Raw genomic sequence first — 15,417 nt, 5'->3', positions numbered from 1 at the left:
AGGAGACCAGAAATAAAGTGTCAAATCTACTAAATGATTTTAATGACTATCCTGATCTTTTAATGTTTTGTAACATAGGAAACTACAGAATTTATCAAAAGAAACCAAGCTCTGGGGCAGCTAAGTGGCACAGTGGATAGAGCACTGGCCATGGAGTCAGGAAGACCTGAGTTCAAATCCAAACTCATATACTTAATAATCACCTAGCAGTGAGGCCTTGGGCAAGCCATTTAACCCCATTGCCTTGCAAAAAAAAAAAAACTTAAAAAAAAAGAAACAGAGCTCTGACAATATTTCTAGGAATCTTTAGATGACCTTGGGGAATTAGTATGTCATTTAACTGAATCAACTTTCATGAAAATCAAGGGTTAATTTCCCAACACTGAATTAAGAAACTGCATCCTGGAAACCCCATCAAAACAAATAATATCTGCACGTCTTTCAAGCACAAATGACTATTTCTTTCCTTCATTGCAAAGACATTCATCCTAATTAATGGCCATACCCTTTCAAAATACCAGGGTCAAATTTTTGGAGAACATCAACACAAGAGTTTCATTATTGCTTCCAACTTTGTCATGATGTAATGGGACCAAAATTGTTTTTTTTTTATTGTTGGTAGGCAGGAATGAAAGATACCACTGAATTCTACTGGGGCCTTCTTGCATATAAGAAACAACCTCTCCTGAGTCAGGGCAAACTTGCTTCTTGGGGATTTCACAAAGGACTTTTCTACCCTGGCCCCAGTATAGAACTGCTTCTGACACCCACTCCAAGAGAACTGAAGGACGGGGCACATAGCAAACAGAACCTCTCAGTCCTGGGTGAGATGCATGTCTGATGGGGAGGTCATGGACCTGGGGGCTGGGGATACAACTCTTGGTGGAAAATTTATGGAGAAGAAGGAGGGTGAAAATACATGTATTCACATACACATGAAGAATGGAGGACTTTGTGTTGCTGCTGCCACAAACAAGTGGCATTTTTTTTCTCTTCTATATGTTTTCTTGTTTAGCAGGCTGGTTGGAGAGGGTTTTCCTAGGAAGCAAAAAAAGGATTTATTTAATGATCAATATGAGGAGCTTGTAATGATGGTCGTTTCTTTTCTCTTCCTTTCTTCCCTTCCTATTTTATTTTTTCCTTTCCTTTCCTTTCCTTTCCTTTCCTTTCCTTTCCTTTCCTTTCCTTTCCTTTCCTTTCCTTTCCTTTCCTTTCCTTTCCTTTCCTTTCCTTTCCTTTCCTTTTCCTTCCTTCCTTCCTTCCTTCCTTCCTTCCTTCCTTCCTTCCTTCCTTCCTCCCTCCCTTCCTTCTTTTCCTTGTCTTTCAGTTTTTCTTTTTGCTTTCTATCATTTTCTTTCCTTCTTTCTTTCTTTTCTTTCCCTGTCCCTTCCTTCCTTTCTCTTTTTTTCTTTCTTGGACTGTCTGCTGCTGCCTCTCTATTTCTTTTTCTTAAGGTTTTGCAAAATGAATTGCTGATTAAAGGCTTCCCTTTAGGCTAAAATCATCCATTTCCAGGCCAGTACAAGAACAACAAACTGATACTAATAGGGGAAGTTTCTACCCTTTTCTCCAACCTCTTCTTAATTCTCCCTAGTCCCTCCTCCCTAGACTATCCTGGAGCTGTCTGGCCTCAGTGGAGTTCCCTAGTCATGATGACAGATAAAGGATCAATGGTTTCTTTAGTGTTGCAAGGACATTTTCCTCTTGAAACTGGGTCAAGATTCCAATTCATTTAACTCGGGCTCCTGAATAGTCATCAGAGAACTTCATATCATTACTAGTTTGGTCTGTGCAATGCTGGGTGTTGGAGAAGCTCTGAGATGATAGCATTTGGGAGCTGAAAGGGACTTTAGAGATGACCAACCATCACAACTGGGAGGCATTTCAGAATACCTAGTGCAATATGTTCCTAAAAATAATACCCCAAATTATGTACTCAAATCACATTGAGTCCCAATCAGTCCTCTACCTCCGCATCAATCAACTCCCCAGAATTATCCTATTCTTGGATAATTCTAATGGTTAGGAAGTTTTTCCCAATACTAAGCTTAGGTAAGCCTCTTTTCACTTTTTATGCATAGTTCTAACTCCCAAGGCCAAGCAGAATAAGTCGAAATTCTATTCAAAGTGGCTGCTCTTTGAATATTTGAAGGCAACTTCATGCATTCTATCTGTTGCAGAGGATAGAACCATTACTAGGGGGGATAGTTGTGAAGAGACTTGATATTAGGGGAACACCCCCCCCCCCAAAGGAAAAAAACTTACGATAACTAGAAGTATTTGTCTTTGTATTCAAGATGTTTGGCTAATAATCTAAATGGAATTTAATCCAAATGAGAAATAGGCTGTCTCAGCTGCTCATAGGTTCTCTTCAAACAAAGACTGAGTAACTAAGAGCTTTAAATATAAATCCAAGACTCTTTCCCTTACATCCTCATCAGCATCTTTGAGTGATTAGCTGTTCAAGGGGCCAAAAGGCCCAGAAGCAGTATCAAGAACCTTAAATGATCAGGGCTGCAGTGGCTATCCATCCCCACCTGATTCTCTGTGAAGGGACAGCCAAGATTGTGGAATTCACTTCATCATTATCACCATCATCATGAGCATCATGATCATCATCAATTAGGTGGTGCAGTAGATAGAGTGCTTGACTTCCTTTCAAAACCAGTCTCAGACACTTACTCCTAGCTATGTGACCCTGGACAAGTCACTTAACCCTTTTTGTCTTCTATAAAATGAGTTGGAGAAGGAAACAGCAAACCACTCCAGTATCTTTGTCAAGAAAAATCTAAATGGGGTCACAGAGTCAAACACAGCTAAAAAATGACAGAACCACCACCACCACCACTACTACTACTACTACTACTACTTATAATAATAATAATAATAATAATAATAGCTAGCATTTGTGTTCACTTTAAGGTTTTTCATTTGATCCTGATCTGTGAGGTAGGTTTTATTATAATATCATTTTATAGATAGGGAAACTGAGGCAGGAAATGATTAAGTGACTTCCCCAGGACCACACAGTCAGTAATGTCTGAAGATGAATTTGATCTCAGCTCTTCCTGACTCTAGGTCTCAGGTCTCAGAGGTCAGAGAATCCAACCTGTACTAGAGGAAGAATGTGTTCTAAAGCATCCAGCCTTCACTTGAAGACCTTGAGTGATGGGGAGCTCACTACTTTTTTTTTTCAGGGTATGAAGAGAAGGCTTTATTCATTTCTCAAGAAACAGGCCACAATCAGTTAGAGAGATTGAGGCCAGAGCTCACGACTTTTGTAGTAGAAGGAAGTATAAAAGGCAAAGTAGTTTTGTTGCAGCACCGGCCAGTTTGTGGTATATTCTTCCATTTGTGGCATAGTCTCCTCACTCATGGCCAAAATGCTTTCTTTTGTTATCTTATCCTCTCCCTACCAGAGCTGTGGGGGTGGGGTAGGTGGTGGACTTGGTATCTCTAGTAATGGGGAAGTTTCAGCTAATTAACCTGAATCCTTTCAAACCTACAGATTCTGAGACCTTCATTGATGCCCAGGACCAGTCCTACAAACAAAAGACTCCCATTATTCCCTGAAATGAATCAGATTGGCCATTCCCAACCTATTATTCCCCAACCCAATTTTTCTTCTTGAACAGAAATGTGGATTTGAGGAGAATTGGGGCAGAGGGAATTCCTCACATTCATCTTTTATTACTAGCAACACCCCATTTCCAGTAAATCCTTAGAACAAACATTGAGTAGTACAAAATGCTGCAAAGGCATTAGAGTTTTCCTTACAAGAGAAATGTGGTTTTACAGGTGAATTAATGTTTTTATACATCCCACTGCCTAACTTCTTCAGTAAAAAAGTGATCAGCATGCACATATCAATGCCAGCTATGTTCTACTATGTGCTAGGCCCTGGGGATTCAAAAATGAAATACATAACAGTAGGAATGACAATGATAAAAATAATAGCTAGTATTTCTATCAAACTTTAAGGGTTATCTTATTTGATATTCATAACAACCCTTTGAGGCAGGTGCTATTATTATTACCTTCATTTTACTAATGAGGAAACTGAGGCTGATAGTGATTAAATGACATGCCCAGGGTGCTAGAGCCAGTAAGAGTCTGGATTTGAACTCAGATCTTCCTGTCTCCAGGTTCAGCATTCTGTCCATGTGATCATGGACTTAGTCTTTGTTGACCTTAGCTTTCTTCATTTACCTGGGTTCTGGGCCCTGAATCTAGACTTCTGACTCCCTTTTTTTCCCTCCTTTCTTTCCTTCACTTCTGCATTGCAGCCCTCACCATGCTAATTTTATACAGGGCGATGTCTCAATTTTATATCCACCCTCTATCGCCTGCCCTTGCTTCCATTTTATGTATGTGTCATTTAAATCTAAGTTGATCTGGTGAGTTCCCGTGTCAGCCTGTCAGTCTCTTTAGACAACTTCCCCTCTTCCTCCTCATCTGACTTGTTTCTTTGCATATTCATAATTTCACTCCTGAGATCTCCCCATCCTTTCTGAGCTGCCTTCCCCTCTCTAGTTTTTGATCATAGGATCCTGGCTAGGCTTTCCCTGAACCTCTGAAACCAATTCTCCCCAAATTTTGGGTGTATGCACCAAACTATATTCTCAGCTTTCCTCTCCTCTGTCAAAAGTTCTACTATGGAATGGTTACTTTCCCACAATGCCCCCCCCCCCCCAACCAGTTTCTCCCTCTTGGTGAGAACTAGATACAGAATAAGGTTTCTCCTTGTTACCACCTACTTTCTGAAGAATGAAATTATCATCAATGCAAACAGAAAGACTGTTGTGTTTAGAGGTCCAGGAATATTAGCTGTGCTACTTTTCTTGCATGCCCTGGCCTGGTCACATCTCTTCTAGTCATCTGTCATATGATGGTTCCTCCCGGGTCTAAATCTACAATGCTTTGCAAGGATTAGCATTCTCCCTTTGGCAGAAAATTGCTACTGATTTTTAGATCTTAGATGTAGAGAAGGAGGGGATTATAGTGGTCAGTTGAAGAAACTGAGCTCATCATTGTTCAGATTTGAACTTAGGTCTTCCTGACTCCTACTCTACCACTCTACTGCATCACTTAATGGTCCACACAATCAGAATTTGGAACAAAGGATTGAGGTGGAGGCTCCACTTGGCTTTAGTTTCATTTTTAGATTCCTTCCCAGCCTCCTTCCCTGGCTCAGCATTATCTGCAAGAGAGATCCAAGGGATATTGAGGAGCCAGAGAAAAATCAGGGGAAAAGACTGAGTGAGACAAAGACAGACAAAGTCAGAAAAAGAGATAAAGTGAGAGAAAGTGTGTGTGAGAGAGAGCAAGGCGGGGGAGATGGCAGAAGCAGGGAAGGAGACAGGTTCTTTATGCATATGCCTTGGCCACATATGAATGTCTTTCCATACATGCTAGGCATATATGCTCTTCCAATTAATAGTTGTATATATAATATATATGCATATATAGACATATATAAATAAATAGGAATGTGCACCCAAGGTTTGTGGGGGAAATGTTTTATGGCTATTTTTAATACTATACTATTTTGTTTAATGCATTTTTTAAAATTAATTAATCTGTCTTGCTGACTATAAAAGATAAACACACCAATGGGGGCTCATGAACTATGGTTTTAGTGGCTGACTTGAACCAGTGATTTGAACCTGGTATAGTTTTTCTTGCAGAACCCATCAGCAATGGGGATTACCTCCAGCTGCTTCATCAAAATATATTTTTTACAGAAGAAAATGAGACTCAGAGAAAGGGGAAATATATTATTACTATTTTATAGAGGTGGAGACTCATACTTAGAGAGTTACACAGCTACAATTGAGAAAACTTTAAAGATATGAAGTGTCTTGTCTAGCTCATAAGTAAGGGCTAGAACTAGGCTTTGACAACTCTTTGCCAGGACTTTTCCACTCTGGCCTCAGGTGGTGGAGGAGGAATAGATTAAATGATGTGGAAGGTCCATCTCAGCTCTAAAATCTCATGATTCTGTACATTTGCTGTTTGTGGGCATCTCTTTCCTAAGAACTTGGACAGTGGTATAGGTCACGTGGTACTTAGCTAGGTCAATGGTAAATCTAACAGAAAAGCCGCCTTTATTTTCACCAAGAAGGTCACCATCCTCAGAGCTCAGGAGGGCCTTTCTCAGCTTTGGAAGCAGCCTGGCTGGCCTACTTGACTATGAGGGCAAAAATTTCCTCCCTTGAGAGAGGGAGGAGAGATGAAAAAAAATAAGAATGTCTGGGGTACTGTCTTGCCCCTGGCGATGAACCAGAAACTTTCATTTCATAAAGAACTATCTATCTCTATAGAAAAATCTGTGCTCTTTTGCACCCAATTGGGAAAGAGTTTAAGGAAAATGTCACAGGGAACAAATTTCCAGCTCTTTGGCCAAAGGGAAGAAAGGCTTGAAATGAGGTCCATAAATGAAGACAAGTGTGTTGAAACACCAGGCAGAGCTAAAGCCACAATTCTCACTGGATCATGACCAGAAAGCCCAGGCCTAGGCTCTGAACTCCCTTTCTTGTTCCCATCCCCCCAAATCTCACCCAAGCAAGCTGAAATGTAGCTTTCCAAGGCTTGCTGGAAGGCTTGGATCCTGAAGAAATGACTGCTTTGGTGGCTTCTGTCCCAAAGGGAACAGAGAGTCTTTTGTGAAAGTCTCCCACCAGGAGCTTGGCTGGGCTTGAACCAGGGCCCAGCTTCCCACTGGGTCCGAAAGCCTCCTCAAGACAGTGTTGGACTTTTTTCATTTGTACTATGCCAAGTGGGGGAGGAAATTCAAATGGCACTGAAAGTATATGGCTCTAAAGAAGGTGGCTTAGCCCTATCAGATCTAAAATAATACTATAAAGCATTAGTCATCAAAACAGTCTAGTATTGGCTAAGAAATAGAGTGGTGGACCAGTGGAATAGACTAGGTGCAATAGCAGGAAATGATTATAGTAATCATAGTAATATATAGTAATCATATGGTAATCATAGTTTGATAAACCCAAAGAGACAAGCTTTTGGGAATAAAAACTCTCCCTTCGATAAAAACTGTTGGGAAAATTGGAAGTTAGTATGGCAGAAACTTAGATTAGAAACCTCACACCCTTTACCAAGATAAGATCAAAATGGATATGGGATTTAGACATAAAAGACAATATTATAAGCAAACTAGGAAAACAAAGAATAGTTTACCTGTCAGATCTATGGAAAGGGAAGCAGTTTATGACCAAGGAAGCAATGGAGAACATCATTAAAAACAAAATGAATAATTTTGATTGCATTGAATTAAAAAAACTTTTGCACAGACAAAATCACTGTAACCAAGATCAAAAGAAATGTAGTGAACTGGGAAACAATATTTACAACTAATGTTTCTGACAAATATATAGAGAACTGAATCAAATTTATTAAAAACAACAAGTCGTTCCCCAATTGAAAAATGGTCAAAAGATATGCAAAGGCAATTTACAGATGAGGAAATCAAAATGATCCATAGTCATATGAAAAATTGCTCTAAATCATTACTTATTGGAGAAATGAAAATTAAAGCATCTCTGAGGTATCACCTCATACCTCTCAGACTGGCCAATATGACCAGAAAAGACAATGATCCATGTTGGAAGCGATGTGGGAAATCTGGGACACTAATGCGTTGTTGGTAGAGCTGTGAATTGATCCAAACTTTCTGGAGAGTAATCTGGTATTATGCCCAAAGGGCAATAAAAATGTGCATACCCTTTGATCCAGCAATACCACTTCCAGATCTATGCCCTGAAGAGATCATCACAAAAGGTAAAAACATTACTCATACAAAAACATTCATAGCAGCTCTGTTTGTGGTGGCAAAGAATTGGAAAGCAAGTGAATGTCCATCAACTGGGGAATGGCTTAACAAACTGTGGTATTTGTATGTTATGGAACACTATTGTTCTATTAGAAACCAGGAGGGATGGGAATTCAGGGGAGCCTAGAAGGATTTCATGAACTGGTGCTGAGCGAGATGAGCAGAACAAGAACAAGCACACTGTAACAGCAACATGGGGTGATGATCAACCTTAATGGACTTGCTCATTCCATCAGAACAATCATCAGGACAATATTAAGGAATCTATGATAGAGAATACCATCTGTCCCCAGACAAAGACCTGTGGAGTTTAAACAAAGACCAAAGATTATTACCTTCAATTTAAAAAAAAAATGTTTTCTTAACATATAATTTTACTATCTCTAAAAATTGTAAAATTCAAAACCTTACAAAAATGATAGGTGGAAACTACTATTGTATACAATCAGAAAACAAATAAACAATTTATATTAAAAAAGAAAGTATATGGCCCAGGGGGTCCCATGCAGCCACTGTCCAAGCTAAGGTTCATTTCTTTAGGGCAGCCAACTGACCCTAGGACGAGGAGAGATGAGAGTGAGAAGGGCCCTCAGAAGAGACTAGAATATGGAGCCAAGAAGATGAGGACTGGAAGGAACCTCAGAATGCAGGAGACAGAATGCCAACACTTGGGGAGGGGGGGCCCTTAGGACAAAGAACACAGAATGGCAGACCTGAAAAGGGCCTTACACAAAACTCAAGAGCATAGAACATTAGAGCTAGAAGGAACCTCAGGATACAGGAGATGGACTATTAGAGCTGGAAAAGATTTGGAATAGAGAACACAGAATGGCAGAGCTGGAAGGGACCTTAGAACACACTGTCAGAGGTGGAATGGGCATCAGAAGGTAGAACATACAGTATCAGAGCCAGAAACATCCTTAGAACAAAGATCAGCACACTAGAAAGGCCCTTTCATTGAATTAAGGAAGCAAACTACGATGCAATAAAGTCTTTTGTTTCCAGGTCCCTGAAAGGGGTTTTGGGCTGGTTTCATGGTCTGCACTATTCCCCAGAGGCAGAGCTTCTTTTGAATCAAACTTAAATTAGAAAGAAACCTTTAGCTATGATTTAATCCAACTTCACCCCAGGGACCGGGACCTGCTACCACTGGCAGTCTCTTATAGAATGAGAGTCCTAATTGTACCCCAGCCCTGCCTCCTATTGAGGCAAAAAATCCATCTCCCTCTGGGGCTGCAAATAATTAATTTCAGCTCTCTTTTCCATGAAAATAGTGCAAATATTGGATGACAGCAACCACAGCCCCCCCCACCTTATCTTGGTCTGGGGACTTCTCTCATTATAGCTCCCACTGAGCTATATTTCCAGGCTCTTCTAGGCCAATAGATATTTGAACTCATTCAGCCTTATTCTCCCCTCTCATGTTCTCTGATCATGCCACAAAGAATGGATAACCAATTGTCAGATAGGTTTTAGGGGCTTCATTCCATGTAAAGGCTGGACTCAATGGCCCCTGAGATTTTATCCAACTCTCAAATTCTGTGATTTTTATCAATGGTTTCCACTGCTTTCCTCATTTTTATGGATAGTCTTCTGAGCCCTTTCCAATTACCCCTGATTTTTGGTCATAACCTGCTCAATGGTGAGCCAGAAATTCTGCAAAAGTCTAGATATGATTGATTTGATAGAGACATCACAGGAGCACCTGCCAGGGGCATGAGCTTAGTGGGGAATTCAAAGGTCTCTTTGAGAGACATGGCTAAACAATAATGGTGGAGGGGAATGCTCAGGTCACCAGTCTTCAAGCATGAGTCAAGTTCCTAAAAATTGGCAAGCACAGTGTGAAGTATTGGGGCTCTTGCCTCTAAGGAGCTCCCTACAGGTACATCCAATATATATGTGTGTGTGTGTATATCTAGCTATAAATCTATATATATAATGTAATATGTATATATAAAATATATAAATCTATATATAGGAGATGGATTATATATTATACATAATGTAATATATATAAATCTATATATAGGAGATGGATTATATATTATATATAATGTAATATAATACACACATATATGTAGGTACTCTTGGAAGAGAAGGTGTTAACCTCTAGAAGGGGACCATGAAACGTCACCTGTGGAAGGGAATCCTCAGTTATGTTCTGCCCCATCTGATCTGGACAAAGAGGTATTGTTTCAACCAGAATATAAACTCTAGGAGGTTAGAGACAGGATCTTGGACATCACTGTTATCTTACTGACTGTCCAGACCTGTGTTTTATACACAGGAGGGCCTTGACAACTATTTCTTCAAATGAATAAAATAAAGTAGGGATTGTTTCATTCTTTTTTACTCATATTCCCAACCCATAACACAGTGTCTGGCAAATGGTAAATACTAATTAGATAACTGTAACCCAGGAGATGGACTATTAGAGCTGGAAGGGATTTGGAATACAGAACACAGAATGCCAGAGCTAGAAGGGACCTTAGAACACACCATCAGAGATGGAATGGGCATTAGAAGATAGAACATGCCATGACATCTCAGAAGTTATTAGACTCTGGTCAAATTATATCTGTAATCATTAAATTTAGAGATGGAAGAGGCCATAACAATCAGTCAGTCATCTGAAAAAGCAGAGTGTGGCAGCCAAGAACTTCAAAGTGATCTTGGGCTGCCTTAAGGGAGGCATGGGGTAAAAGTACGAGGAGGTGATGCAATCCCCCTAGTCTCTGCCCTAGTTAAAAGTCTTGGGCCCATTTTTGAGACAATCAGGCTTAAGGCACTTGCCAAGGGTCACATCTAGTAAATGGCTGAGGTCAGATTTGAACTCACTTCTTTCCAACTCCAGGGCTGGTACTCTACCCACCGCACCACCTAGATGCTCCTTGGGTTCATTTTAATAATGCAAAAGGTATAGATAAGATGAAAAGGATGCGGGGGAGGCAAGCAGGAGTGTAAAAGATCTAGTTCATGCCATGTGAGGGAATATTTGAAAAGACTAGGGGTATTTAGTCTGGAGAATATTCTGAATATATGAGGGGGATCCTGTTAAGGGTTCTCAAAAATTTGGAGAGCTGTTCATTTGTTTTGCTTGACTATGCATATTTGTTACAAAGGAGGGAAAGGAAGGAGGGAGAGGAAAAATGAATATTCATGAATTAAAAAAACAAAGATTCATAAAAAATGGTTAAACTTCTTTCTGGTCCCAGGGGAGAGAGTCAAGAGGTAGGAGTGGAAGGAAGGTGTGAAGAAGCAAATGTAGATTTGTTTTTAGGATAAACTTTCTTACAATGAAAGCAATCCTAAAATAAAATGGTCCACTTCACTAACAGAATATGAGCTCCATAAGTATGAGGACCATGAGCATTTTGTTGTTCTTTGTCTTTTTGTTCTATCTCCGGAGTTTAAAAGCACCATATTTTCTATAGAGTAGACATTTAATAAATGCTGGTTGACTTGGGAGGCAACAGAGCCCCCCACCTCCCCCAGGGTTTTAGGTAAAACTACAGCCTCTTACAGGTATGAGTTGTATCACATAACCTCTGACAATCCTTCTAACTCTGAAACCCTGAGACTTTACCATCCATCTTACCCTACACCAAGCTTCTTCCCTGCCTGAATCCTCTACCCCAAGAAGTGATTTTTTTTTAACTTATCTGATTTCAAAGTACTTTATTTTTGTATTCTAATTTGTACTCTAACCATCTGATTCCATTTTCAGTCACCCATTCTTACTGTATCTATCATGAGCTCTATGAAGAACAGAAAATAAGCTTCATTTATTTTTGTATCTCTTATTTCTAAGAGTTTGTAAAATAGTTGTGGACTAAATGGAGAAATCTGTAAAATCCAATCATTCAACTCAGATGGCTTAGTGGATATATAGTACTGGATTTAGAGTCAGAAAGATCCAAGTTTAAATTGCCCATCAGACATTTACCACCCATGTAGTAAATGCAAGTTACTGTACCTCAGTACAGCGCCTCTTCTGTAAAATAGGGCTAATCACAATAGTATCTACCTTACAAAGTTGTTTTAAGACTCAAATAAGATAACAGTTGTAAAATGTTTTTGAAATCTTAAAAGTGTTTTATAAATTCTAGTTATATTATGGTTCCACCAAGGAGCAATGCTTACCTAGCTCATTCCATGATTCCCAAAACTTCTCTAGGTCATGAACTGGAGAAATCAGTGCAAGACTCTTTTCCAAGGGCACTCCTCGAGGGCAAGGCATCTGCTTTATAAAATCCTGGGTCCATCCCCCCCATTATAAGAAACTACACAAAAGGCATTTAATAAATACATCCAAATAGACTGATGAGACAATATACCACAATGTCTGAGGATTACTCTGATAGATCAATGACCTTTGGTAGCCTGAGAAAAAAGGATTGGATGACAATTCCCTTAACTCTGAGTGTAAATGGAATAGGGCAGTGGTGGGTAGAAGGTTGGAAGCAGAGAAATTAAGGCAAGATTTAGAGTCAGAATAATAAAGTTCAAATCCTAACCAGTCACTTCCCTTTGGACTTTGTAATAATTGTAATTTGGACTTGGTAATAATTCAACATGGCATACCTGACAAGTGGTCATCCATCTTTTGCTTAAAGACTTCAGATGAGGGCAACCTACTACTACCATCCCATTTCACCTTAGGGTTGCTCTAACAATGAGAAAGCTGAACCTATAATCAAAGCTCAAATTGCCACTTCCAATTTAGAAGCATTTGCTCCTAAATGGCTAAAACATTGGCTATCTAATGCACTTCTCTGTGGGACCATGCACAACAAGTGTTCTTGCTTGCCTTCTGGACAAGTTATGTGTCATCTCTAAGTCTCCATTTATTTGTATATATTTGAAAATCTACTTATAGATGAACTATTGTTCCTCAAATAGAATGTAAGCTATTTGAGGGCAGGGATTGTTTCATTTTTGTCTTTCTATCCCCACGCACTATACATTAGTATAGTAGATGCTTACTTAATGCCTTGGTTGATAGAATGATAGATTGGCTTATAAATGAGTGCTGCAGTCTCTTCCGGTTCTTAAAGTCCTAGAGTCAACAGAGGCTTAATTAACTAAAGTCCCATTCCTATGCTTGTTGCTCCAAGGAGTTGTCTTTCTTTTTCTTTTCAATGAGGGATGGTGGGAAGAAGGAAAAAAATGGTTGTTAATCAAAAAAAGAATTAAAATGCTATTTAAAATGGTTTTATTTGGTAATAGCGGACAGAACTAAAAATGAGTGGAAAGTATGAATAGGCAAATCTACCTTTGATTTTTATCAGACTTTAAAAACAATACTAATTATAATAATGATGATGATAACAATTAAAATTTATATGGCAGTGACATTGTGATAATGATAATAATAATAGTTAATATTTATACCAGTCACTACACTAGAGCTTTATAATTATTATCTCATTTGATTTTGGGAGATAGGTGTTAGTTTTATCCCCATGTTACAGCTGAGGAAACGGAGGCAAACTGACATGAAGCATCTTGCCCAAGCTTGTCCAACTAGTAAGAGTCCAATGTGGATTGGAACTCAGGTCTTCCTGATTCTAGGCCTAGCAGTCTATCTACTGCACCACCTTTATACAATCAGAACAATGGGAATTATGATTACCTGGTGAGATTCTCTTCCACCCAGTAAAATGATGACTTCCACCTCTCAGAAGAGCCCATGGGCTGATGAAGGGTCTTCATCATCATATCTATGGGACCCTCAGTTTGGAGGGATGGTGAGGAAAAGATTGGGTCTGGCAGAGAACAAAGAGAATGGTTATCAGTCATAAGACACAGAATCTAGAACCTAGAACGTATCCCAGAGAAATAGTTGTGACCAAACATTCTTCTTCCATAGGGGCCTTGCTTTACAGGCCTTGAGTTGGCCTTAAAGGATGGTGGCAATAATCTGCCAAAATATGGGCAATAAGTAAATTGATGATCACAGTGGCATGTTTCATCTGTAAAATAACCATCTTTTGGGATTACCAATGTCATTTCATGAATGAGAAAACTGAGAATAATTGCTCATGATCAAATAGCCAGTATCAAAGGCTGGATTTGAACCCAGGTCTTCTTGACCCTAGGATGGACACTTTCTCCACCATGCTCTTCTACTACTCACAGCAAAGTGCCTGCTTTAATATTTTGTCCCCTTACTATCCCCCTCCTCAGATGTTGCCAAGGGCAAGTTAATGGAAAATGTGGCCCAGCCTCTGACCTCCATTAGTTCAATACTTCTGAAAAAGTGTATGACACATCTTAATTGGACAAGAGTGCCTTTCCTGCCTCCTCTAAGTCCTTTGCTATTAATTAATTCAATAATTAATTAATGCTATAAAATAATCATTCAACACAGGACAGAGAAGTCAAGGAAGATCAGCAAGAAAGGCCCTGATAAGGCTAAAAGTAAAAGGATTTAATATTCTTTAAATTAAGGTCCAAATATTGTCCTCATTGCCTCCCTTCATTCTATGAGATAGGAACCAGGATGGAATTCTCTAGGCATCAGACCTGTATGGGTATCAGGTAGGATGACCTCAAAATGCTCTCGGAGGGGCCACAGACAAGAACATTTCATAGCAGAGTCATGCCAGACACCTCAGCCAGGGGATGCTGGGTCAGCATTTGGAAAAAAAACCCCTTCAAATGATAGGTTTGGAATGCCTAAATGATTTATGGGGGCAGACATTTAAGCATTTATGAACTTCATTTATGCCCTATTAGCCAATTAGTGGCTGTGGAGTAGAGTGGGCAGACTGGGCTCTTACCTCATCTCCGCCTCTCATTGGCTATGCCCCAAAGCAAGTCACCGGAACATTCTGACCTTGGTTCCTCATTTGTAAAATGGGGATAATAACACCTAGCACAGGGCTAGTGTGAAGCTCAGATAAGATTGTATAGACATAGACAAATACATAAGTGTGTATATACATCTATAGCCATACACACACACACACACACACACACACACATATATATATATATATATATATATATATATATATATATATATCTTAAATATCTATTAAGAGTTTATTTTTTATGGAGCACTTTGTTAGGAACTGGGGGAGAGAAAGGAGGAAGGAGGGAATAAACATTGATTATAGTAAGTGCTTTATAAATATTCTCACAACAATCCTGCAATTAGGGCCTACAGAGACATATGAAGTTTAGCTACAACAGTTTCTGTCCTACGGATCTACAATAGGAAAATAGAACACAAAGTGGTAACCATCACTAACATATGATTGCCCAATTTCCCCTTGCCCGCCCCTTTCCCCAACCATAGGAATCTGTACACAGCAGATGCTAAATCAATGTTTGTCAGAGAGAAGTAGGAAACAAAGAGGTGAGGTCGTGGATGAAAGTAGATGGGAGAGAGGGTTTCATGAGGAAAGTGGCCTTGAGTTGGCCTGAAAGGATGGTGGCAATAATCTGGGTGAACAGAGGACGACATTCCCAGCCTAGGGAACAGAAGCCTACAGACACATTCAAAGGACAATGTACTATTGATTGACTGAAGCTTAAAGGGCATCTTGGGGAATATGAAA

General features: G+C 39.5%; 1 protein-coding gene across 1 annotated transcript in view; it reads right to left on the bottom strand.

The window, feature by feature from the left end:
- Positions 1-905: 905 nt before the first annotated feature.
- Positions 906-15,417, bottom strand: part of TRIM44 (tripartite motif containing 44) — a 136,815-nt gene continuing 122,303 nt past the window's right edge. Inside the window, 2 exon segments of the mRNA XM_074231614.1 lie at positions 906-1,038; positions 13,485-13,617. Of these exon segments, the coding sequence (XP_074087715.1) occupies positions 13,530-13,617 (88 nt within the window). The 3' untranslated portion in view covers positions 906-1,038; positions 13,485-13,529.

Source organism: Macrotis lagotis, chromosome 3 (assembly GCF_037893015.1).
Source record: "Macrotis lagotis isolate mMagLag1 chromosome 3, bilby.v1.9.chrom.fasta, whole genome shotgun sequence".
NCBI classification, from domain to species: domain Eukaryota; kingdom Metazoa; phylum Chordata; class Mammalia; order Peramelemorphia; family Peramelidae; genus Macrotis; species Macrotis lagotis.
Note: the sequence above shows the minus strand (reverse complement) of the source record. Positions and strands in the feature narration are given on the sequence as shown.